This window comes from Oryzias latipes, chromosome 9 (genome assembly GCF_002234675.1).
Source record: "Oryzias latipes chromosome 9, ASM223467v1".
NCBI lineage: Eukaryota > Metazoa > Chordata > Actinopteri > Beloniformes > Adrianichthyidae > Oryzias > Oryzias latipes.
In genome coordinates, this window is record NC_019867.2 from 31,529,483 (window position 1) to 31,555,696 (window position 26,214).

At 47.4% G+C, this 26,214-nt stretch overlaps 2 protein-coding genes across 6 annotated transcripts in view; one reads left to right on the forward strand and one right to left on the reverse strand.

The window, feature by feature from the left end:
- Window positions 1-6,397, reverse strand: part of LOC101158206 (gelsolin) — a 10,199-nt gene extending 3,802 nt beyond the window's left edge. Inside the window, exons 1-13 of one of the 5 annotated variants that reach the window (XM_020706345.2) lie at window positions 4,709-4,982; window positions 4,556-4,589; window positions 3,010-3,210; window positions 2,673-2,827; window positions 2,433-2,594; window positions 2,302-2,361; window positions 2,149-2,238; window positions 1,950-2,039; window positions 1,737-1,869; window positions 1,578-1,666; window positions 1,359-1,487; window positions 1,198-1,284; window positions 48-181 (exon numbers count right to left, since the gene is read on the reverse strand). In XM_020706345.2, the coding sequence (XP_020562004.1) occupies window positions 48-181; window positions 1,198-1,284; window positions 1,359-1,487; window positions 1,578-1,666; window positions 1,737-1,869; window positions 1,950-2,039; window positions 2,149-2,238; window positions 2,302-2,361; window positions 2,433-2,594; window positions 2,673-2,827; window positions 3,010-3,202 (1,322 nt within the window). In that variant the 5' untranslated portion in view covers window positions 3,203-3,210; window positions 4,556-4,589; window positions 4,709-4,982. Of the gene's footprint in view, window positions 1-47; window positions 182-1,197; window positions 1,285-1,358; window positions 1,488-1,577; window positions 1,667-1,736; window positions 1,870-1,949; window positions 2,040-2,148; window positions 2,239-2,301; window positions 2,362-2,432; window positions 2,595-2,672; window positions 2,828-3,009; window positions 3,211-3,743; window positions 4,590-4,708; window positions 4,983-6,100 lie in introns of those variants that run through there. The other 4 variants (XM_020706343.2, XM_023958865.1, XM_011479743.3 and 1 more) reach the window with 4 other exon arrangements.
- LOC101175573 (protein FAM160B2-like) lies at window positions 5,899-26,214 on the forward strand. Its single transcript, XM_023958866.1, has 18 exons — window positions 5,899-6,177; window positions 8,221-8,299; window positions 8,378-8,463; window positions 8,553-8,636; window positions 11,035-11,139; window positions 14,083-14,202; window positions 14,272-14,436; window positions 16,519-16,718; window positions 18,589-18,679; window positions 19,796-19,872; window positions 20,056-20,212; window positions 20,291-20,451; window positions 20,520-20,663; window positions 21,480-21,570; window positions 23,569-23,706; window positions 23,784-23,924; window positions 23,999-24,099; window positions 25,401-26,214. Exons 1-18 carry the CDS (start codon window positions 6,127-6,129, stop codon window positions 25,564-25,566), a joined length of 2,157 nt encoding a protein of 718 aa, XP_023814634.1. The 5' UTR covers window positions 5,899-6,126; the 3' UTR covers window positions 25,567-26,214.

The window sequence follows — 26,214 nt, forward strand, 5'->3', positions numbered from 1 at the left end:
GTCTGTGAGGAAGTAGTCCTCTAGATGATCATGGATGGGCCACTCACCACATGTAAATGATGTGGCCGGTTCTGCTAGCATGCTGGTACTGATACTGGATAATGTAGCTGTCTCCTCCATAGAATTGACCAAAGGTTTCTGGGTTCACTGGAACTTTATCGGACCCCTCGATCCGCCAAATCTGCAAAAAGGCCGATCAACAAACAGGCTGGATGGAATTCAGAAGAACATCAGAACCAGCGCTACCGACGAAAACGCCATTACTGACAGGAGTCTCTAAGGCGAGAACGGGAAGTTCATCTGTGTTCAACCTGAAACATGATGAGGTCTGTCGCTGTGTTTCCATCCACTATGAAAGTGCACATTTTGAATTTGCGATAATAAATGTGCCAAATGGAAATATGAGCATTTTGAAAAAACTCACATTTTTGCGCTCGGAGGACGAGTTTTTTGAGACGTGTCGAATTTGACATATTTATATATAAACTGCAATGAAATCATGTGACCAACAGCCGGATGGCGATGAGCAGCACCAGATCATCCAAAGCTGAGCGTGTCGTGTGGAATTGTTGGATCCACAGCTCCTCTGGAAAATCACCAACCACCATTTCCCCAAAACGGCTTCATCCGTAGCCCCTCCCACGTGTAAGGAGCTCGCCGCTCCACGGCGTGAAGAATACGCCGACGTCTCCTTTGATAGATGATGATGAACGCTAGCGCCATGGCAGAAATGTGAACGGATCTGCTGTCAATCAAAGTGTTGGTCACATCCGTCACCGTGTTTCTGAATGACTTGGTTTTTGTTTATTCGCATAATTAGGATTTAATGGAAACAGTGTTGTTGTTCTTTTTTGATATTTCTAGAATTTCAATAAAGTTTTGCGTGTACGCGTGATGGAAACGCAGCCAATAAGATGATGTCATCATGAGGAAGTTCTGCAGAAACCTCCACTGAGCTGCAGAGACACAAACAAGCGTTTGCGTAAGACTTCAGAAACTTCTTGTTTAACTGGTTTGACGTGAATGCTCTCAGATCCTCTCTGTTTTTGTTCTCTTCACTCCCCCACCTGAGGGCATCAGCCTGTCTTTCCTGTATGTATGTGACCTGGTGTCACGTTCCCCTGGAGCTGATCCAGACAAACACGGAACCCCATCACGCCAAAAAGCTGTGAAGAATGAGACCGGAGTTGTGCTCACCTGTTTCTCTCCATCACCTTTGTCAACCATTCCATACTGGGCCGCCATGGAGTCTGACTGGTGGAGCTTGGTCACGTCGAACGGCACCTGTCCGCTCAGAAAAGTTACGCTTCCGCTGCTTTTGGGGACGTTGGACTCGGACGCCGAACTTGTCAACTTACCTTCTCAATTTTTGCAATCTTATTGGACATATAAACTGTTCCCATGCCGACGGTGTCCTCCCGATTCCTCCAGTTCTTGAAGAACTGTTTGAAGAGGGGCGTCTCCCCCATCTCAGGCAGGACTTGGATCTGGGTGGCGACACAGGAGTCAGATCAGGTGTCTGGGACAATGAGTGGACATGAAACTGATACCACAGATACAGCTTCACCCTTTTTTACCTGTGTGTAGGGGTTGTAACCCATCTGACTGATAAACGTCTCTGCGGTCTTCAAAACAGCTAGACGCTCTTCCTCATTTGCATCCTTGCCTGCACACATGTACTTATTAAGTCAGGAAGACGTGCGTTTCCTCCACGAGCGCGCTGCAGCTGCTCTGACCTTTCCAGAGGAAAATCTGTCCGTTGGCACCATTGTCCAGGACGAAACAGTCACTGGACATCAGAGCATCCTGAGGGAAAGGGTTCTCCTCCGCTACCACCGTGACCTCCACGTCCCCTCCAGCATTGGACACCTGGGAGGAAGACGGCAGGCCAGTTTTTCTCAGGAAGCCAGAGGAGAACGTCCTGCTCACCTGGTGGGTGGGGGCCTCACCTTGTAAAGCTTAACTGCCTTCCTGTTGGAGGCGTCTGTCTGTGTGTCGTCGCTCTGACACTCAGGAAGATCCGGTTTCTCCCCCAGAACCTGAACACAACACAGCAGGTGGTCGGTTGACGTCTCCTCACCCGTTTCGTGTTTTTCTGGCGCCTCTGCCAGTCGGTGCATAAAACACAAAGCCGTCGGGGTTCATCACCTCTATCATCTTCTTCGGTTCTGATCCTTCATCACAGGTCACGATCTGTGCCCGTCCACATCTCTCATTGTCCCGGATGTCCCTGGACACCTGTCAGAGAGTCAGTCAGTCACCTGATGAGCTGTCATGCCTCAGACTGATGTTGCTTCTCACCAAGTTGGCCTTGAGTTTCTCAAACCGGTTGCTCTTGCCACCAGACCACTGGATGATCTCCTGCAGGAACAGCACAGACGGAGTTGAGCACTAGCTCAGCTGTGCGTGTCTCACCTCTGAACCTGTCTCACCTCTCCCAGGTCCAGAATGAAGGTGTCTCCCTGATTAAAGCTGTCCCAACTGACAGGAACCTCTGTTGCTCTGACCACACGTCGACCTTTGACCTGAAGCAGTCGCTTAACCTCCACATCATTGGTCGCCACATGTTTGAATCCGGAGGCCACTCCCCCTTGCTGAGTTAGCACAGACAGGAAGTGGCATCACCATGGCCGCAGACATGACAGGAACGGGACGGCTGGCCGTGTGTTTACCATGTATGTGAGGCCTGTTTTGAAGTACCCACTAAAGGTGGTGGACTCGTGACCCTGGACCTCGCGGTACTGGATCGGTGCTCCGTCCAGGAAGTCGTCCATCTGGACAGAAAAGATGGCTGCTGCTCCACTTTCGTCCTGAGAGCACTCTGAACCTGCAGTGAGACCAGCCAATCACACGAAGCCAGAGTGTTTGCATCGTTCCGCTGACGACCCCTACCGCTGCTTCAGGACCGGTGGACTCTTTCCTACAGCTTCCTACTCAGCTCAGAAGTTTTTGCTCCAGTTTGCTGTTCCTTACAGCTCTTTGACCGGTGCTGCTCAGGTTCACACTCACCCTGCCAGTAATGGAGGTCATACTGCAGCTTCCCTCCACGGTTGCTGGTGCTCTTCAGGACCAGGTAGGCATCTCCTGTATAGAACCGTCCAAACAGGTTCTCAGGAACCGGAGCGAGATCCATGTTCTCCACTCGCCACACCTGAAGCCCAGCCTCCTTGCCCGCACGTTTGAACTGTGGATGGTGGACCATGATGCTACCTGAAGTGGGAGGAGCCACAAAAAGGATGATGTCATTAAACGCTAAACGATTTGAGCATCTTTTCCTTTTTTTAAGGTCGAGGGGTTAAACCAGGCGAGGTATGCTCGCCCTGCATCCGCCTCAGGGAGAAGGAGAGTCCGAGTTTTTCAGTCTTCCCGTTGCATTTTACACGAGCTTCAGCAGAGACCAAACCCTCTTTTGAAGTCACACCCGTCATCTTGAGCAAAAGAAGCAAACCTTATATGTCTGATATGAACGGGAGCAGAAACTGATCAGGGCGACCTGCTCTGAGCAGCGGCTGCTGGCGTTTGCCTTTTATGGCCGTTCTTCTGCAGAATGACTCAATACTTCAGAACAAAGCATGTCTGCTTTGAGGGAAGAACTGGTGTTTCTGTGAGGCCTCAGAACCACCAGCAAACGGAAAAAAGACAACACACCGCCAGGCTCAGGTGTGTCATGGAGAGAAGAACAGAGAGGCTCTCCAGTTCAGGTAGATGACCTTAGAAAGCCACGACCCTGCAGCTCAACTCACCCTCAGCGTCTGTCGTGTGTTCGTCCTCGGAGAGAAGCTTTCACAGACTGACGACAGGAAAGGGGCAGCAGGTAACTGGACCTGTGAAACCGGCCCCACCCCTTCCCCGCAGCACACAAGACACGCCCACCTGACACAACAGCTGCTGCCAACACCTCGCCTGCACATGACTCACACACACCAACATGCATGAAGCCGGCTGAGCACACAAACCCACCACACACAAACAGGCCCGTGCAAGATGCAACACACACAAACAGCCTCCACCCTGCAGCTTTGTGGCTCCATCAGACAGAGGAACTCCCTCCAACATGCACAGGTCTGGTCACAGGTCTCTGCACTTCCTGGTCTGTGTGTTGCTTTAAACTCACAAAAGAGGAAACCTTTTCCGTGTCTCAAACATCCAAAGTCTGAAGCCAAAAGCAAAGAATGTTAAGTTCAGTCCAGCAGCTTTAAAAAAGCTGAACTGAGATCCGACATGGAATCAGTTTATCAGGAGAAACCTTTGGACCAAAAGTAAATTCCTGTGGTCACCCAGCACTGTTTTAAATCTGCCTGAAGGAGATTTAAGTGCTGACATGTCTGCCCCCTCAGGCCTTGCTCTGTGACCGAAGCCTGTAACCCACAGCCCATCCCTAAAACCGCTCGCTTATACTATACAGTAAAACATACTGGATTCAGAACGGTGCTTTGTTCTCATGTTGTATTGTTCTAAATGATGTGTCTTTGTATTGTATTCTGCAAATGTTAAATAAAAAACATATACATTAATAAATATATCCGGCTTCTGAAGCATCAAAAACCCGGAGAACCAAACTCCTGGAATTTGACCGAAACAGACGATTTCTGGTTAGAAAGAGGAAAAATCGACAATTAAAAAAAAGAATTTCAAGGTTAAAATTAAAGTTTTGAAATTAAAAACTGAACATTTAAAGCTGAACAAAACAAGGTTATATTGGACTTACAGTAATCTTTGTTCACGTTTTCATTGTTTGTTTGAGGTTTTCTCCATTTAGAGTTTCAAAACCAGTTTTTAGTTTCAACTTTTTTTTAGGTTTTCCAAACTTTTGGGCCCAATTTGGTTCTACAAGAAACGCAGTGAAACGGATCTGGACCCACAATAGTGTGAATGTGACACAACAGTGACAAAACAGTGTGTCACAGCTTCACACAACAACAACACAACAGTGTGTCACAGCTTCACACAACAGCAACACAACAGTGTGTCAAAGCTTCACACAACAGCAACACAACAGAGTGTCACAGCTTCACACAACAGCAACACAACAGTGTGTCACAGCTTCACACAACAGCGTGTCACAGCTTCACACAACAGCAACACAACAGTGTGTCACAGCTTCACACAACAGCAACACAACAGTGTGTCACAGCTTCACACAACAGCAACACAACAGTGTGTCACAGCTTCACACAACAGCAACACAACAGTGAGCCACAGCTTCACACAACAGCAACACAACAGTGTGTCACAGCTTCACACAACAGCAACACAACAGTGTGTCACAGCTTCACACAACAGCAACACAACAGTGTGTCACAGCTTCACACAACAGCAACACAACAGTGTGTCACAGCTTCACACAACAGCAACACAACAGTGTGTCACAGCTTCACACAACAGCAACACAACAGTGAGCCACAGCTTTCACACAACAGCAACACAACAGTGTGTCACAGCTTCACACAACAGCAACACAACAGTGTGTCACAGCTTCACACAACAGCAACACAACAGTGAGCCACAGCGTTCACACAACAGCAACACAACAGTGTGTCACAGCTTCACACAACAGCAACACAACAGTGAGCCACAGCGTTCACACAACAGCAACACAACAGTGTGTCACAGATTCACACAACAGCAACACAACAGTGTGTCACAGCTTCACACAACAGCAACACAACAGTGTGTCACAGCTTCACACAACAGCGTGTCACAGCTTCACACAACAGCAACACAACAGTGAGCCACAGCGTTCACACAACAGCAACACAACAGTGTGTCACAGCTTCACACAACAGCAACACAACAGTGTGTCACAGCTTCACACAACAGCAACACAACAGTGAGCCACAGCGTTCACACAACAGCAACACAACAGTGTGTCACAGATTCACACAACAGCAACACAACAGTGAGTCACAGCTTCACACAACAGCAACACAACAGTGAGTCACAGCTTCACACAACAGTCTTTACTGTCGGCTCATCTTTGATCTCTGGAAAACGGAAGCGGACACGTCGCAGTTTTATTTTGAAAGTACAGGCGGAAGCGGTGGTTGGAGCCGCGAGGAGTGTTTTCTCGGGTTGTTGGTCAAAATGTGGTGCTGCTGACCCGGTTCGGTCGGGTGTTCGGGGAGGATGGAGGCGTTCGGCAAGCTGACCAGCATGCTGCTGAACGCGCTGGAGACGGTGAGTGCCGGTCCGGCCAGCCCGGCGGGTTCGGGTCGGGGGAAAACTTTGGCAAAGTTCGGGTCCGCGGCCAAAAGTTTGGTCCTGCTCCGGTCCAAAACCCGGAGGAGCCTCCAGCAGCGGCGCGGACCGCAGACCAGTCAACGGTCCCGGGTCTGCGCGTCCTGCCGCGGGGCCGTGAAGCTACATGCTAACGTTAGCTGTGTTGTTGTTCACGGTGACGGCGCCGATCACGTGACCGCGCTGTCACACCTGAGCCCTGTGGTTCTAGAGGAGAGTCGGTGGGTTCTGCTCGGTGATGACGTGTTGAGGCGTGCGCGCGCGCTTGAGTGGGACTAACCTGCTGTTCCTGTTTGGGATGAAATGTTGAAGGTTCTACCTGAGCACAGGTGCGGACGCCAGTTCTTCAGGGTTTCAGGAGCTTCTCCAGTTCCAGCCTGTCTGGGTTCCTCTGGGGTTCCACAGGGTTCCCCATTGGGTCTGCTTCAGTTCAGCGCAGACAGTCTCTTCTCTTCCTTAATGGGTCTATTTCACAATGGAAACACAATGGAAACACAATGGAAACACTGGAAAACCCAGACTAGACGGTGCTGCTCAGTGGAATCAAAGCTGTTTGGTTCTTTGTGGTTAGAAAAGTGTTTCATATTATCTATTCATATTTATTCTTATATATTAATATTATTTATTCTTGTTTGAAGCGCCGTAAAAAACAGGTTATCACATAAATCAAATCAAACTTTATTTGTATAGCACTTTTACTACTCAAGTCACTCAAATCTAAAAGAAAAAGAAATGCCGACCCCCCCCCCCCCACACACACACACAAAATGATAAAAATGATGCAATGTAGAAACTTGGCTTTGTTCTGATGCAGGGAAACAATGTTTTGGGGACCACATCAGTGACCCCCCCCCACTCTAGTTCCCAGAGTACACTACCACAGGACCCCCCCAGATCTAGACAAATAGCCAGGAGGATCCCAATGAGGAAGACACTGGAGTTATAATATGGAAAAGGAATCAAATAACAATTAACATAGATAAATAACCAAAGAAGTAAATAAATAAACCTTAATAGATATAAAATGGTAAATGTAAATGAAGATATTAAATCTTTATATATACATAGACATATATCAAATTAATAAAAAGAGAACATAAATGGTTAAAATATTAACTAAGTTCTTACATTTTAACTAAAAGTTAGATTAAAAAGGCGGAACTTAAAAACATGAGGCATGCTGGGAGGCGGTTCCACAGGCGAGGTCCATTATAACTGAACGAGGCCTCGCCGTATGTTTTAGTTCTGACTTTTGGGAAGGCCGGTACCAGAGGACGTCAGGGTCCACGAGGGCTCACACTACCTGTTTAGTGAAAACAACACATCCCTCACTGTGGTCCAGCCTCAGCCCTTTGAAGGCTTTTGATTGGACGTCACTTTGTTTGCATCACATGTTCATGAAGACGAACAAAAGAAAAGGAACTGGCAGTCTGCTTCCCCATTGATGTGATAAAAAAGAGTTTTGTCTGCATCCTTCACATCCCTACTGTTTGATCTGAACAGCTTCTGTGACCCCTCCCTGCCAGATGTGGGTGGGCTGGTTCCACAGACGAGGCTGACTGAGTCATGGGGTCAAACGACCGTTTTTACTGTGACTCCCTTTATTTTGAAGGAAGTCGTCCATCTCCTGTCTCCAGCGGAACCCTGCTGCTCCTGTCCTGGTTGGATACATTTACACCAAACCCTCAGGGGGTTCCTGGTTAACGCATCCTGGGTCCTTTCTGCGTGGCGTTTGTGTGCCCTTGCCTTTGCCCTTCGGTGGCTGGGATAGGCTCCAGCAACCCGTAACCCTGACCAGGACAACGTAGCTTCAGATAAAGGATGGAGGGATTTTGATAAGGTTTTTGTTCTTGAACTTGTTGATCCTCTCTCTGACTCGGACCAGCGCGTTTATAGCTTTGTGCCTGGAGACGGGACCTGAACACATCACAAAATACAAGGATATTGTTCCACCAATCACTCCTACATCTGTCTGTCCATCAGAGGGAACCCACGGCGGATCTGCTGGACTCGTTTGTGGATAACTGGAAGTCCGTAACTAACTACTACATTGAAACAACAGGTGAGTGGCTGCTGCTCTGACTTTTGCTCGACACACCGGCGCTGAACTTGATGGGTTTTCGTCTGTCTCTTGGTCCAGATGACAGCCGACCTGTAGGACAGACGGACATCCCCTGGCGTCTCAGACAGATGTTGGACATCCTGGTTTATGAGGAGAAACAGCAGGTGAGTGAGCTGAGGGTTGGAGGGCTTTGGCGTCCCTCAGCATGGCGGAGTGCTGCTGTTTTGTGTTGACGCTGCGCTTGTGTCTCCAGGCTGTGGAGGACATGGGACCTTGTTTGGAGTATCTGCTGCAGCACAAACTGCTGGAGACTCTGAGCACTTTGGCCAAGGCTCAGGTAAGCTCAGATCTGGTGTGAGAACTCAAAAGAGCTAGTGATCAATTCAGATGGGGAGGATTCTGGCAAAGATTAAGATCAACTTTATTAATCCCCGTAGGGAAATTCAGTTGTAGTAGCAGCACCATGAAATAAGATAAATATGAAATATACAGTGAAGAAATGTACATGTACACACATGGCTACCAGATGAGTCTAATGGCGGATGGCAGGAATGACTTCCTGTACCGTTCCTTAGCACCGCGGGCGTGAGTGAGACTGCTGCTAAAGCATGGGAGGGGTTGTCCATGATGGTCCACAGTTTAGCCAGCAGTCTGTCCCCCACCACCTCCTCCAGATTGGCAAGCTTGAAGCCAACAACAGACCCTGCCTTTTTGATGAGTTTATCCAGCCTGTTGGCCTCCTTTGCTTTGACGCCAGCGCCCCAGCACACGACGGCAAAGAAGATGGAGCTCACCATGACCGACCGGTAGAACATGTGGAGCATCCTGCTGTAAACATTGAAGTACCTGAGTCTCCTCAGGAAGTAAAGTCTACTCATGCCCTTCTTGTAGACCGCCTCAGTGTTTGGGGAGAAAGGGGGGGAAAAAGAGAGAACAATCAGCAACGGTTGCTGTGTTTGTTTAAGGCAGAGTGAAGCAACATTCGGTCAAAGGTCAGGGATCTGCTGGGTCTCTGCCTAATGTTGATCCACTTCAGATCTACTTTCCTGTGAGGGAATGTCCTTCCAGGTCGTCCATGGAAGCCAGCTAACTAGACGCTTTGATGTAAGGACTGGTGTACATCACGGATGCCTCTTACCTCGGTTTTTGTTCTTGGCCATCAGCTGGGTGACTGAAAGAAAAACAGCATCCAGTGGACCCTCTGGTCACAGCTAAATGACCTGGACTCACACAGCTGACATTAAAAAGCATGACACAACGTCAAATGTTGCATCCTTCCCTTCCCACGTTGGCTCCATATCCACACCAGAAGGGCAAAATCCTTAAGATCAACTCTTCCAACCCAGCGCCACTGAAGATTGGTGACAACAACCTTAGAAGAAGTGGAGACCTTCACGTATCTAGGAATTATGGTCAACCAATGTGGAGGAATGGATATGGACATAAAAACCTGCATTGGAAAATCAAGAGCACAACAGCATGTGAAGATCCCACCTCATCACAAAGAGCACCACGATTCACCTGTTCAACCTGAACATCAAGTCAACAAAAACCACCATCAAGAGATGACAGACGTCCATCAGTTTCAAATCCACTGGGCGAAAGAACGAACCACGCGCCAATGGAAGACGACATCCAACATCACCCGTCAGACCCTGAGCTGGAATCCCTCAAGAGAAGACAAAACGAGGGAGACCAAGGAACATGTGGAGATGCACTAACTAACAAACGCACGCACCATTGACTGTAAAAGAGAACTGGACAAAGTGGCCCCTCCCCCTGGCGTTCCAAACAGGAAGTACCTGCTGGTTCCGTAAAGGCCAAAATCCTGTAGACCTCTATAGAGAAATAAACAGGTGTTACTAAGTCAGTCATTCTATTGGTCAGTAGAACCATTTTGGCTCTGATACCTTTTTTTTAAACATCTTCTTGATCATCTTTATTTTTTTCCACGATATTTTTTCTTTATTGCAAGTTATTCAAATTATAAAGTAACCAATCAGATTCAAATTATAAACTGAACAATCAGATGCCTCAGTAAAAGCATGTGGTGCCCTCTGGCCCCAACCTCTAACGTTTGATGGACAGATTCTACTGAGCTGCTTTCAGTAGGAGGGGTGTGGACGAGCTCACTCCCTGAGGGGCGACAGTAGTTGTTGCCATAGAAACGTGACTCAGACCGAATCGGACCGATCCCTGACGACTGGCTCCAAATGGCGGAACCCGTATCACGGAAAAATGGCGACTGAATTAGCTTCATTTTGCTGGAGCCAAAAGTAAGGTGTCTCACCTGCTCAGTCCAGTTCCTGTTGCAGTCAGAGGCGCTCATTCGCTCGCTCAATTGCTCGCTTTAAGCTCGTGTCTGGACCTAAACTTAGGAAATGTTCTGTTGGGAGGGTGTTCCTGGCTTTGGGTTCTGGATCTCAGGTTCATGTTTTTGTCTTTGGTCACGTTTGAAAACTTCTTTTGATAATTTTACAGAGGTTTCTTTTTTCCACTGGTGTTCAGTGTCTGGTATCTGGCTAACATAAGTTCCCTGAAAAGACTTCTTAGTCGGGTGGGGATCACGTGTGGATCAGACCGGTCCAGATGTAGATCTGCAGCAGGAACGGTTCAGCATTCAGCCTCTAAATCCCTTTTATTAGCATGATCTGAGACGACCTGATTTGGACCGATGATGCTGCAGACATGTGTGGTGTGGGGGCTCAGCGTTGTTTTCTTCTCCTCCTCCCCAGTATCCTCCTGGGATGCTGCAGCAGGTGCTGATCTTCTTCTGGAAGCTGCTCTCTCAGATGCAGAAGCCTCTGCTGCAGCTGGTGAACGTTTACAGACCTGTGCAGGTAGTTCCCACACATTCACAGCTCATCTGTGGACCACTTCCTCACTTTGCCCAAACAGACTTTTGCTGTAGACCAGGGGTCGGGAACCTATGGCTCGCGAGCCATATATGGCTCTTTTGATGGTCACATGTGGCTCGCAGACAAATCTTTAATTATACTTTTTTTTTTTCATTAGACAGGTCCTTCTCGGGCCGATGCGATGCCAGAGGCGCGCAGTAGTAGCGGTGCTTGGAGAGAAAAATCTGCGCCACCACTATAAGTTTACAATTATCTATTATTTCACAGAGTTTGTACCAGCTGGAAACCTGTGAATTGCAGTGGCTAAAACTGCGCGCTCCCGTCTCTGAGAAAGAGTGCGCAGATGCGGAGACGGGATGTGTGAAGAAGAAAGCAGAGGGTGGGGCTGAGGTGTTGTGGGGACTGGCAGCAGGTGAATCGCGCAGGGATTGTAAAAACCTAAAACCCGCTGCCCGTCACTCACTGCAGCGTGTGGGTGTGTGTTTGGCTCCCCGTCTGCATGTGATCAGTCTTTGTCACATCTACAGAACATTCAGACCTACGATGACGTTTAACGTCTCAACGCCTGCATGAAGCAGAAACTCGCCACGTATCAACCAGACTAGACCATCAGCAAAACTACTACGAGAAATACTCATCATTTATTAGCAACAGCATAACAATGTTATTAAAAAGAATCCACAGACTTATTGTACTTTAAAAATGTTGAAATTACATCAAATGCACACATTCATTTGTATATTTAGTTTTAAATATATCGTTGCTTACTGACTTGGACTGGGTGGCTGTTGGGCCGCGTTATAAGTTCTGGAGTTCCTTAAACGCATCAAGCAGAGATCTGATTGGCTCTCAGTTCTGTCGCTCAGCCTGTTGTTAGGTAATTTGGACCAATGGGGTTCAGCTATGGGCCGAATAAGGGAAATGGGAGGGCTGGAGCGGGAGCAGGTGAATATAAAGTTCGGAGAAGCGCTCTCGTCTCGTCTCGGCGGGAGAGATTCAGGAGTTGCTGAATTAATTGTACGGCGTTCGTTGCGGTCTGCAGTAACCGGAATAAAGAACCTTAAAAGAGGTTAAGTCTCCGTGCCTCAGTGTGGGAAAGGGACGCTACATTATTGTATGGCTCTTTTGAAATTACATTTCAAAATATGTGGCGTTTATGGCTCTCTTGGCCAAAAAGGTTCCCGACCCCTGCTGTAGACTGTAGGCCTGGAGATGCACACACATTTGATCCCAATTTCTTTCCACCGTTTGGACCATGGGTGCCCAAAGTAGGGCCCGCGGGCCAAATTTGACCCACCAAATGTTGTCTCTTGGCCGACCAAGTCATGCCTGTAGAGGCCGCAGGGTGTTTAGTTAAAACCTCTTAACCTTTCCCATCACTCATGGAGCGACAACGGCAGTAGCAAACGGATAAGAGGCATTTTAAAAAATATGGGAGGAGGATTATTTTTCTCCAGAAATCTCTTCTCAGGCTGTTTGTCTTTTTTGTCAGCAGTCCGTGGCTGTACTGAAAGAGTACAATATACGCCGCCACTACGAGACTGAACACACAGTTTTATCCAAACACAGAGGCGAGGCGCAAAAGACAAATTCTAGGGAGTTCCAATCTAAACCTCTGTCACACTAAGCCACCCTCATGATGCCTCGGCAGCACAGGACAGCGCCTCATTGGATAGCTATGAAAGTTTGGCGTTAATTGCAGAGAATGGAGATCGAGAGAGAGATTCAAAGAAAAATGTTACTAACATTTTAGTCTCACTAATGTGTGTTACCTTGAAAAGTACCAAATACACAAAAATAACAAACTATATTATTTATTATCTGTTTTTATTTCATGACATGCTAAAAATTATTGTATTTGTCCCACGGACTGGGATCACATTTAGATCTTGGCCCTTTGAGCGAAAAAGTTTAATAACCCTGGTTTGGACTCTGAAGACAGTCCAGCAGCTTCCAATCTGCTTTGTGATGGTCTTTCAGCAGCAGCTGCTGTCTTAGTGGGATGGAGTTGAATTCTTCCTATTTCTGCCTTCATCTGCACCAACCGTGTGTCTCTGAATCAGCCACAGATCTCTTCATAGTACGATGATCACGCTAAAGTTTTCCTGAATTATCCAAAGTTTCCAGACCTTGTTCAAGTATTTCACGCTTTCAGGATTTCAGCAGCAGAGATCCTTTTTCCTCCCTCACTGTTTGAAAATGTTGGTCTGTGTTACGCCCCCATTGGCAACACCTGCAGTAGCCTCCACTCCTAGGCCGTCGCCTACACCACCTCCAACTGACCTCTCCAGCCAAGGTCTGCCTGCGGGTTGGAGCATTCCCTGCTCAGACAACAACTGCTCTTTAAAAAAAGGCTCTTGGTTTCCAAAGCCAACAGGTCACTGACAAAAAAAACATCAAGTTCTGGCCCACAAAGAAAAACGGCCAAACAAGTCTACCCAGTGAACATAAAACTGTTAACCAAAGTCTCCAAATGCAATCAAATCTGAACTAAACCTAAATATGAAATATGAAGAAATTATAGAAACCCAAGTGGTTAACGATCCCGGACGAGCCCCCAATTATGTAACGCCCCCTTCCGTGTCTGGGGGTATCTAGGGGGCAGAACATAAAAAAGTAAAGTTTTTGGCTACCAAAGTTTAAAATCAACAAAAACACTAAACAAATGTCTCCATACAAAAGTATAACAAATTTATTCACAAATAAATAAACAATCAACAAGAACTAAAAGTGAAGCAAAAAGGCTTCAGGATGAACCAAGGCCAAAATAACAAACAGAACCCCAAGTCCAAAACAAAATGGAGAAGAGAGCCAAGCTGCAATGGAGACTGGTTGCAGCCAAACCCCCTCCTCCCAGACTGGAGGTCCATGTGGTGCAGATTCCTGCCGTGGTCGCCTTGTCCCTGAGCTGCCCTCCTCTTACAGAAGCTGATCCGCCTCTGTGGGCTTCCTGGTTCCCTCACACAGAAGGAGGAAGCTCAGTTCCTATTTGCTGTCTGCTCGGCGGTCAGGAAGGATCTGGAGGTGCTCGGATACGTGCTGGAGGTCAGAAAGCGCTCCAGCCTTTGTGTTTCCGTACCTGCAGCGTCTGAGCCTCTCACACGTTTCCTTCAGCCTCCGGACCAGCAGCTCCGCACACCGGCGTCCAATCAAAACCCGGCGCCGCTCCTCCCCCAGTTGGCCGAGTCCAACCCTGTCCCACCAGCTGCCTGCCGGTCCAGTCCTGTGTTCCCAGAGAACGGTCTCATTTGGGCTCTGATGAAGCTGACCAGCAGTCAGGTCAGTTCCCTTTGTTAGCTGAAAGGAGCCGACCTTTGGGGTCGTTTGATCTAAAATTGATAGAATGTTGAGGAATGTTGTAAGCATTTAGAATTCGAATCAAAAGCAAAAAAAAAAGGTGAAAAATTCTCAAACTGAATCTGTTTGATGGATTTAATTTCATGAGAGAGATTTCAAAGTCACTCAAAGACGTTTCAGTCGCCAGTTTTAGGACAAAAAGCCTTCTGGAGGCGGAGCCAGCGAGACTCAAAGCCATTTACAGTGGTGGACAAAATAGTTGGTTCCCCTCAGTAAAAGAAAGAAAGTCCACAATGTTCACTGAAATGACTTGAAACGTTCAAAAGGAACAATAAATCAAAAATTTAGTGAAGATTAAATGAAATAGGGCTGGACAACACTGATGGTCCCCATAACTTCATATTTTGTTGCTCAACCTTTTGAGGCAATCACTGCAATGAAACGGTTTCTGTATTTGTCAATGAGCCTTCTGCACCTGCCCACAGGTATTCTGGCCCCCTCCCCATGAGCAAACTGCTCCAGATGTCTCAGGTTTGACGGGTGTCTTCTCCAAATGTTTCAGCTCCTTCCACTGATGTTCAATGGGATTCAGATCTGGGCTCATAGAATCCACTTCAGAATCGTCCAACGCTTTTCTCTGAGCCATTCTTGGGGGTTTCTGGCTGTGTGTTTTGGATGGTTGTCCTGTTGGAAGACCCATGACCTGCGACTGAGACCAAGCTTTCTGACACTAGGCAGCACATTTCTACCCAGAATGCCTTGATAATCTGGAGATTTCATTTTACCTTCACAACTTCCAGACCCCCTGTTCCAGATGCAGCAAAGCAGCCCCAAACCAGAACTGAGCCTCCTCCATGTTTCACAGTAGGGACAGTGTTCTTTTGGTCGGATGCTTCATTTCTGAGTCTACCAACATAGAGCTGATGTGTCTTACCAAAAAGCTCCAGTTTGGTCTCATCTGTCCAAAGGACATTCTCCCAGAATGCATTTTTGCAAATTCCAGTCTGTCTTTTTGATGATTTCCTTTCAACAGTGGTGTCCTCCTTGGTCGTCTCCCATGAAGTCCACTCTGGCTCAAACAACCACGAATGGTGCGATCTGACACTGATGTACCTTGATCTAGGAGTTCACCTTTAATGTCTTTGGAGGTTCTTCTGGGCTCTTTGGATACAGTTCCAACTATCCGTCTCCTCAATTTGTCATCAATGTTCCTCTTCCATCGTCCAGGGAGGTTGGCTACTGTCCCGTGGGTCTTAAACTTGTGAATAATATGTGCCACTGTGGTCACAGGAACTTCAAACTGCTTAGAGATGGTTTTATAGCCTTTACCTTTACCATGTTTGTCTATAACTGTGTTTCTGATGTCCTGGGACAATTCTCTCCTCTTTCTGTTGTCCATGTTCAGTGTGGTTCACTACTTTTCACCAAACAGCAACGTGACTATTTGTCTCCCTTTAAATAGACAGACTGACTGATTCTGGGTTTGAAAACAGCTGTGATGTCAATCAAAGGACATACCTGAGTTCATCATGACCCCCTGGGCAATTAGTTCTCAGTCTTTTATGGAGGAACCATCATTGTTGTCCAGCCCTATTTCAGTAGTTTGTTTAATTTTTTTTTTTATAATTCTGTTAATCAACAACTCAAAAGTAATGGCTGATTTTAATTATTTAATTTTCAATACATTGTAATTTATTGTTACTTTTAACGTTTCAAGTCATTTCAGTGAACATTGTGGACTTTCTTTCTTTAACTGAGGGGTACCAACTATTTTGTCCACCACTGTATTTAAAATCTATAGATTCACCAAATCAATGAATCAAGTCTTTTTGAAACAGAACCACATAATTTTTGTGTTTTTGATGCAAGTATTCCTGAAAGTCACTAATATAAAAAGTGTTTATCTTCGTCAAATAAATTACTAAAAATACGTTTAAAAATTGTGAAACAACTGGAGAAGTGATGGTGTGAATCCAAATGAAAGGAATGCCGTATTTGGCATCCGTGTCCGTTCTGCTCACACACGGCTTCCTGCCTGTTGAGGTGTTCACGCTGCTGTTTCAGAGGGCGTCGGTGCGCCTGAAGGCCCGCCAGAGTCTCCTGCTGCTGTCCGGCCTGCCGGGGGGGCCCTCCGCCGAGCTGCTGAGCGCAGACACGCAGCTGGCCGAGCTGCTGGCCGGGAGGCTGCAGGAGCTGCACGCCCTGCTGCCTGCAGACACGCTGGATGCTGCAGCGCTGCAGAGCTGGCCGCACACGCCCTGGAGGTACACGTGCACGTGCACGCCGCGGGACATGGAACGGGCTTCTGGAATATGAGAGCCTTTGATAGCAAACAATAAGCTCTGACGGGTGATGAGGATTTCTGCAGCAGTGTTTTAATATCCTCAAAGCATATTCAATAAGCACTTCATCCGTGTTACTTGGTAAATAATTAGCACAAATATTAATAACTTTAAATAGGTGATAAGAACCGGATTATGTGTGAAAAATAAAGTGACGTGAAACACGAGGCGTCGGATTCAAACTATTTGACAGTCGCGTTACATGACGTGTCACATGTGTGTGTATTGTATGTATTCACACAAATATTTCTGTTTAAGAGCAATTTTAAGTAATTAATGGTGTCATTTTGTTTGTGGGTCAATTCCTCCTAATTATTTAATGGGAATGATTTTGCTGTGAAAAGCCTCCAAAAAAGGTCAAAGTAAAGCAAAGAAAAATGGCTTTATGTAGTTTTTTATTACAACTGTCTTCTTTTTTTTCTATCCATAACAATTTGGGAAAACATAAAAAACCATCAGGTCCATACGGAGCCCCTAAAGGGCCATTGATAGAAAATAAATGGAGGAAAAAAAAAGTTAAAAAAAATTTTTGAAGTAAAAAAAAAAAGAAGAAAAAAAAACTAACTGGTGCGCACCAGTTAGTTTCAGGTGCGCACCAGTTAGTTTCAGGTGCGCACCAGTTAGTTTCAGGTGCGCACCAGTTGGTTTCAGGTGCGCACCAGTTAGTATCAGAAGATATCAGATAGTCGACTTGCTTGCTCATTGTGCACCAAGTAGCTACAGTTGTCTTTAGAATGGCTAAAGTTGAGGATACAGACCTTGTAAACTTTCTGAAAACACGAAATATTACTGACTATGTCTTAATGTCACCTGAAACTAATTGGTGCGCACCTGAAACTAACTGATGCGCACCTGAAACTAACTGGTGCGCACCAGTAATTTTTTTTCTTTTTTACTTAAAAAAAAATGTTTTACTCCCAAAAAATTTTTTTTTACTTCAAAAAAATTTTTTTTTCCTCCAGTTTTTTTTTTTTTTTCATCAATGGCCCTTTAGGGGCTCCGTAGGTCCAGAGTCTCTAATTCAAAATATAAAAAAAGAGGAAGAAGACTTCTGAGCAATCCAAAAAAATGACCTGGAACTTCTTAATAATCCTACAATTCCTGTGCTGATAGACTTTATATTCCACAGTTTATTATGACAACAAGACGGATAAAGAAAGGAGAGAAGACAGGAAGGAAGAGATGAGGAGACTATTGGGTTGTTTTTGGAAATACATTTTTCTTTATCATCTGGACAAAAACACGTGCTAGGAGGCTAACCTTCCCTCTGAAGTGATGCTCTGTCGTCACGACGATCACTTTCCTCAGAGAGGAAGTCATGTTACCATGACAACGTGACGCGCTGCCTTTAAAATAGTACGCTTTTTGTGATAAACGATTGAAACTTAAAAAGATAACGGGACTAAAGTCCGAATGACGGATTCAACATTCATATTTTTGTAAATGATCGTGGTACGAGGGGGCTCACGCCCTCCAGGTGTGCCTGATCAGACGTGAACACGTGGAAATAAGTTTAATGCTATTAAAAGATGTAAAATGTCTGTAACAGATTCATGGCGATTAATGCGATAATTTGACACCTCATTGTAATGCAGAGAAGATGATGCCAAGAAATACCGGAACCATTTTAAGAAGGACCGTCTCTAATAAACGTGATAGATATGTACAGTTTTGAAATCAGTTTTCACGCACACACACACACACACACCCACACACACACACACACACACACATCAACTGTTTGTACACATAGTTTCCATGGTGGTACGACTTTCTCTCTCTGTGTGTGCAGCGCAGACGACAAATCCGAGTGTGCAGACGACCTGCGCAGTTTCTTCATGTGGCTGGACTTCCTGGATCAGCTCACCTCAGAGGCTCCACAGGTAGAAACTGCTGCAGGTTTCCAGATGTTTCTATCTTAGCCGAGCTTCTTTTGGAGAGTCAGTGCGCATGTTCTGCAGCTCAAAGGCCCCACCGCTGTTTGCTGACTTTAGGGTCGGTGGGTTGATTCCCGACTCCCCGGTTTAGGTCAAGGCCGCATTTCCATCAGCCGTCTGCGCACGCCTCTTCTTTACGATGTTCCACTCGTCCTGGTTTGTTTCTGTTTATGCTTCAGTGCCGTCTCACCGTGGGACAAACGCAAACACCTGTGGCTGTTTTCAGGAGGGTGTTGTGGACCAGCGGTCCCCAACCCTGGGGCCGCAGCCCCGTACCGGTCCATGGGTCATTTGGTACCGGGCCGCACAGACAGAATAAAAAACTTACATGACTTCTGTTTTTATTTATTTTGGAATCTGAAAGATGTTTTATTTTGAAAAATTGCCCAATTCTCTGTTCCATACGTCTGTGTCACTCTTGACGCAGGCCAAGGCGCTCTTCTGGGTCACATGACAGGATACCGCTAAAATAAAACCCAAGAACTAGCAAAATGAGTAAAAAACAAACATCTGGAAAGTTTCTTGGCCAAAGTGGAAAAGAGCCAGGAGACAGAAGAGGAGCCTTCCACTTTAAATAAAGAAAGCTACATTTAACAGACAGTTCTTCTTTGTAGAACCATGAGTGTGGGGAGGGGGAGAGGAGGATGTACGATGTCATGCGTGTCAAAATAAAAGCTCAGAGTTCATCTTAAAGACCGGGCCGTGAAAACTTAGTCGACGTCATACCGGTCCGTGGCGTTCTAAAGGTTGGGGGCCGCCGTTGAAGATGACTTCCACCCAAACGTTTGATGTCTCCATTCGGGACAGCGAGGCGTCGGCTCGGCCTCTCCTCCATCTGTTGGTATTTTAACGACATTTTAATGATTTAAAGGTGAAGGACAAACAGTTAATCGGGGCTTTGAGAGCTGATCGGTTGATTTTCCGTCGTTCTGAGGCGTCTTCCTCCCACGCTGAGGCGTGGTAGTAGAACGGTGCGGGGACCTTTTCCGGGTTCGTCTCTGCAGAGATGCTGCAGGACGGCGTCCTCTCTGGATGTTTCTGTATCTCTGTGTGTGTTTACAGGTGCTGGCAGTGAAGGTGGCTCGGTGTTTTCATCAGGCGTGGCTCCTGAGCTCTCTTCATCCTCAGCTGATTCACACGTAAGTTGATCTTCATCATCATCGCCTCTAAGATCAGGCCGTGATTGTTCTGCTTTGTGAGGAGGCGCATTCACTCAAACACACGAGTGTACACGCACACGTGAAGTGGGGGGTTCAGTGCAGATCTGCTGTGGGGCACGCGGCCTGAAGGGGGCGGTACTCACGTGTGGGTGTGTGGTTCAGGTGTGAGCAGGTGGTCTTGGGCTCCACCGCCGTCCTCTGCGCCGTTGTCAGACTGCTTACGTCCTCGTCTCTGTTGGATCAGCTGGTCCACTTCCTGCTAAAGACCCCGCCTCTGATGCCTCTGCTGCTGCAGCGCTGCGACCACATCTCCGATCAGGTGAGAGCCGACAGGTGAACGTCACACCTGCAGGTTTGAGTGTCCAGCTAAAAGACCTGAACCCGCCTGTGTCCTCAGATTAGCATGACGTCTCTGTGTTTGGTGGAGGAACTCCTACAGAAGCCCCACAGGGACATTTTGGATGTTCTGGTGTTGAGTTTTCTGCAGAGTCGCTCCTACCTGTCGGTGGGTCAGGAGGACCGAGCCGTGGACGGCAGCGAGAGCGGCGAGGACAGCCAGTAAGTGCAGCAATGACTCCCCCTGAAATGGAGGAAGCTGGACCTGAAAGCTGTCCGCTGTCCTTCAGAGACCTGGAGGACGACCCCTTCTTCTCTGACACCCTATCGGACCCGCAGCTCCTCCCTCCTCCTCTTCCTGACTCCTGCACTGCTCCTCCTCCTCCTCCTCCTCCTCCTGCTGGACTGGGATCCACTGCAGACATTGTTAACAGGTGACTCCTTTCAACCATGATGATGATGATGATGATGATGATGATGATGAAGCAGCTGTGGTTACATGGATGTCAGGGGGACAGGCCTCTGTCAGTTCTGTCCCTCCTCCTGACTTCCTGCTCCCCTAGACGCAGGAGTGACCTCGTCTCACTCCTCCTTTTGCGCAGACGTCTCAGCAGGTCTGGGGTCAGAGGTCAGCTCCTCGTGGGGCAGACCTCCCCCCTGCTCCTCTTCATGCTCCTGCTGTAGTTTCTATTGGAGCTGTTTTCTCCGACAACAGAATCTGCTCCTCCGACCTGGAGAGGGCGCCACAGACGGGTCAGAACATGCAATAATGAGACGACGGGTGTGTCCAAATTGGAGGGTGGCGTCCTTCAACAGCCGCTGGGGGCCGGATGTTTAACGGCTGTGAATTTGGACGAGTCCAGCTGTTACATCTGCGAATGTCCTGTTGCCTAGCAACCGTGAGTTCCGAACAGAGAGGACGTGAATTTGATCCAACTTTTAATCTTGTAAGTGTAATTATTTTCAACTCCGGGTCCCGCTTCACACTTTGGTTGCAATGCATCTTGGGATATGGATACATAGAAATCGGGGGAAAAGGAGGCCGTATCCTTTGGCCGCATTCGAAGGAGTCGCTGAATTCGGACAGCACTTGTGGCAGCGCTGTGACGTAAGCAACCTTGGAATGCAGCCCAGGACGAACGCAGCCCTCCAAATTGGACCCACCCACTGCCTTCCAAAGTCATGTGACCACAGCTGCTGGCGAGGACGGCCGGGCGTGTCCTGAAGCCTGACTCTGCTTGTGTTTGTAGTTTCCTGTGTCTGGTTCCTGTCCAGGTCCGATCGTCCCAGCTGCTGCAGGAGGGAGGCTACGAGTCCTACGTCCACGACGCACACACACTGGTCAGAGCGTGTACACGCACACACACACACACACACACGTCTGTTACCACGGGGATGGCTGGTCCATAGGGGACTTGGGTCATTTTAATGCTGGTTCTGATCTGAGAAAAAGTCCACATAAAACTTTCATCTTTTGTCAGCGCAGTGATGTCATGACCTCACATCACTCTCCTCCGTAAAAAACAAACCAAAAAAAGAGAACAAAAGCCTGCAGACCCCACAGAGGCTCACTAAGACATGGCCCTGAACCCCCACCTTGCCAACGCTGACCCTTTTGTCTTTGATTCTGTCAATAGAAACGTGTTCATAAAGACAAAGTTCTGCACATATAGACCACAATGCATTGCATCTGAACAATTTTTGCAAAGAAAATGTATATAAATGTAATTTTTTAAGAAACCATCAACGTTTTTATCTTCAGAAGACAGTGGACTCATAAATAATGGTCGTAAAACGCTCACATCAATTAGATTTTAACTTTGTGAAATCGCATCCATTTAATGTCCTTTTACGCGTCTCCTCAGATCAGAAACATGTTCAGCAGGTCGCAAACTTTATTTGAAAGAATCTTCATTCTCTTTCTCTGGATTAAACTCAGACTTTGTGATGAAGATCCAGCCGTCAGAGTTGATGCTACCGACCGGACTCTAATTTTAGCTGAGTCAGACTTTTAAGGTGTGATGTAAAAATAAAGAAAAATGAAAGGACGCAGTTATTTTCTAAATATAAAAATAAACGTGACTCCACCGTGTCTGCAACGTTATTATCTGCGTGTTTGAAAACATTCAAAGTCTGGCAGAGCAGCTTCTGGTTTCTGAGACAAAATAAATCCGTATTTGATGAAAACTCCTGGTTTTGTCTGGAAACAGCAGCTTTGTGTTTCTTAAGTCGAAGTCTTTTCTTCAGTTTCCTCGTTGACTCATTTCTCCCCAAACATGTTTTATTGTTTGGATTTCTTTAGATTTTTAGCCTTCTAACTTAGCAGTCCTAGCAGCTGATCAAAGTCATGTGACGCGTCAAGACAGGCGGATGTGGGGAACAGAATCCAGTAGTTTTCCAAAATAAAACTTCCTTTGTTATCAAAAAATAAACAAAAAAATAAACAAAAAAAAGAAGGAAATGCAGAAAGGTACTAGAAAGAAATATCTTGCAGCTCCAGCAAATGCAATTTGCTCCACTTCCTGTTTACCTGCACGTTTGCACAGGCAGCAGGTGAACGATCCAACTGTCCCTCATGTTCAACAGAAACCCTTTACTTGAAAAGTATAAACGCTCAGAAGTTAACGACGGTTATCGCAGACTGTCAAAAGCCCATCCAACCACCGGGCGGCTGACCGGTACCGGTCCATGGGTCATTTGGTACCGGGCCGCACAGACAGAATAAAAAACTTACATGACTTCTGTTTTATTTATTTTGGAATCTGAAAGATGTTTTATTTTGAAAAATTGCCAGATTCTCTGTTCCATCCGTCTGTGTCACTCTTGACGCAGGCCAAGGCGCTCTTCTGGGTCACATGACAGGATACCGCTAAAATAAAACCCAGAAACTAGCAAAATAAGAAAAAAAAAACATCTGGAAAGTTTCTTGGCCAAAGTGGAAAAGAGCCAGGAGACAGAAGAGGAGCCTTCCACTTTAAAAAAAAGAAAGCTACATTTAACAGACAGTTCTTCTTCGTAGTGCCATGAATGTGGGGAGGGGAGAGGAGGATGTACGATGTCATGCGTGTCAAAATAAAAGCTCAGGGCACGTCTTGTCACGTCTCTGTTCCTCCTCCATGGTAACGTCGCTACAGTAATCGTCCGCCGCATCTTAAAGTCCCGTTAGTAAAAACGTAGTATGACGTCGTACCGGTCTGCGCCGTTAAAACGGTTGGGGACCACTGATCTAGACGATACCATTGATGCGATGGCGGACTTGCACGTTTCAGACGTGAACACGGCGTCTGCCAGGTGGGCGTAGCAGCAGAGCAGGTGTGCTAAGGCTGTGGGTCTTCTCAGGTGACCCAGTGTCAGACTCTGTCCCTGTCCTGGGACTGGCCACAAGCCCTTCCCTGCCCTTCAGGAGAGGAGGCCCACTTCTTTGAAGGCCCACTGTTGAAGGTCCTGTTCGACCGGCTGGGACGCATTCTGGAGCAGGTACCCTAACCTCTACAACTGCTGAACTGAGCTCACGCCGTTCACCTGCCTGCAGCGACTCACCTGTGTGTTTGCAGCCGTACGAGCTGAACCTGCAGCTGACGGCGGTTCTGTCCAGACTGTCGGCCTACAGCCATCCTCTGCTGCACGAATACCTGCTGGACCCGTACATCCCCCTGTCTCCCTGCTCCAGGTCGCTGTTCTCTGTCCTCATCAGGGTGAGTCACCTTGACGGCTGATCTGAGAGCAGTCAGACGTCTGGGTCAGGCTGATCCCGCTGTCTGTCCGTCAGGTGATGGGTGAGATGATGCAGAGGATCCAGAAGATTCCAGACCTGCCAGACCGACTGTTGAACACCAGGAGAGACCTGCTGGGAATGAGCCACAACAATGGGTACCTGTCTACCTGCCTGCCTGCCTGCCTGCCTGCCTGTCTGTCTGTCTGTCTGTTCAAATCAAACTTTATTTAAATAGCACCTTTCCTATAAAAGTGTAACACAAATTGCTTTACATTAAAACAAAACACAATAAATAATATGACAGCATGCACAAAAATTAAAATAGAGCCCCCCTCCCTGTACGTACACACTTCCCATCCCATAATTGATGGGGAAAGACAATGAGAAATAGGAAAGAGGCACAAAAACTAGATGTTTGTAATTGGAAACGCAAATAATATTTGGAACCTCCCTCTCTGTGAATAGCTGCATAACCAGCCAGATGCAGCATCACAGGCGGGGGCCAGCCTCACCATGGGAGGGGGACAGCCTCACCACAAACGGGGGCCAGCCTCGCCATGGGTGGGGGACAGCCTCACTATAGGCGGGTGGACAGCCTCGCCATGGGAGGGGGCCAACCCCACTATATGCTGGGGACAGCCTCACTATGGGTGGGGGCCAGCCCCACTATAGGCAGGGGACAGCCTCACTATAGGCGGGTGGACAGCCTCGCCATGGGAGGGGGACAGCCTCACCACAAACGGGGGCCAGCCTCGCCATGGGTGGGGGACAGCCTCACTATAGGCGGGTGGACAGCCTCGCCATGGGAGGGGGACAGCCTCACCACAAACGGGGGCCAGCCTCGCCATGGGTGGGGGCCAACCCCACTATATGCTGGGGACAGCCTCACTATGGGTGGGGGCCAGCCCCACTATAGGCAGGGGACAGCCTCACATCACAAATCAATCCTGAAGCATACGGGGGGCCAATGCAGGGATTTTAAAATTGAGGTGAAGTGAGCCCGCATTCTGGTCTTGTTGAGAACTCGAGTTCTGGAGAAGCTAAAGGTTCTTAATGTTAGTTTTTGGAAGACCGGCTAGCAGGGCGCTACAATAATCAATTTACTGATGATAAAGGATGCATTAGCATCTCCGTGTTAGCAAGACAGAGTAGTGGGCGGACCCTAGCTAGATTTCTAGGATGATAAAAAGCAGTTTTGACCACATATTTTATATAAGGGATAAAAGTTATCTTAGAGTTGAACAACACCCAGGTTTCTGACTGTTTCTGGATGACTTCATGATGGTTCCTTCAGCTTCAGGTTAGGTCTGTTCTGTCTGTATTTTCTGAGCCGATAGGCCTTCAACGAGTAATATGGCATTGATGAAGATGATCAGATAAGCTCAGAGATGTTTGGTGAGACAGACAGGTGACCTGTGTGCTCTGCCTGACCCCTCCCCTGTGGGCGTGTCCCCAGACAGGAACACCTGACGTTGCTCAAAGGGATCATTGTCCTGGAAGAGTTCTGTAAGGAGCTGGCCGCCATAGCCTTCGTCAAGCTCCCTGTGGAGAAGGACTTACCTGCTTCTCCTGGATGTGGCTCTGATCGACCTCAGGTAGAAACCTCTACCGATACCCCCTGATCAGGTGGCAGGACGCACATCTCCACCCTGAAGGTATGACAACAGCCACACCTAAATAAACCCAGCGTGGGTTTCTGTTCCCACACGCCTGCCGGTTCCTGCTGCATCACTCCTGATTCAGCGGATGATCTCATCAAGACGCATCTAAATCCTGGAACTGTTGTTCCTCCGAACCCAAAACCTTCAGCAGGTTCTTATAGGCTGAACAGAACCAGGATCAACAGCAGAACGGGAGGGACTTCCAGCTCCGGGTTTGTCGGTTCTTCCATACTGACAGACGTTTACTGTTGGATGAGGCCAACCAGATCAGTCCTCAGAGCAGAATCCACCTCTTCATTCTCAAAGAAATGATCAAATATGGAAGCAGAGAAGAACTCCGGCCAGAACCTGAGTCCCACTGGAACCTGGATTGACCCTGATCCGGTATCTGCACCATCTGGAAAACGAATGTTTTAGCCTGTTAGGGATATTTATTTAAAGTAAGAGAATTTTACATATGATGTGGAGGAGCTGAGATCGATGGCGTGTTGTGTTGATGTTTGTCACGTCCACCAGAACGGTGAGCTCCGATGTGTCGGACGTGCAGCTCTGGCCGCGAGAGATTTTTGTTTCCAAGATGTGTCAACAATAAAAACTAGACAAATTAAA

Bases quoted from the DNA above. Each gene is read 5' to 3' on its own strand.
- LOC101175573 (XM_023958866.1), top strand. From the start codon at position 6,127: ATGGAGGCGTTCGGCAAGCTGACCAGCATGCTGCTGAACGCGCTGGAG. The intron at 19,873-20,055 runs GTAAGTTGATCT...TGTGTGGTTCAG, and splicing joins CATCCTCAGCTGATTCACAC to GTGTGAGCAGGTGGTCTTGG. The intron at 23,707-23,783 runs GTACCCTAACCT...GTGTGTTTGCAG, and splicing joins TGGGACGCATTCTGGAGCAG to CCGTACGAGCTGAACCTGCA.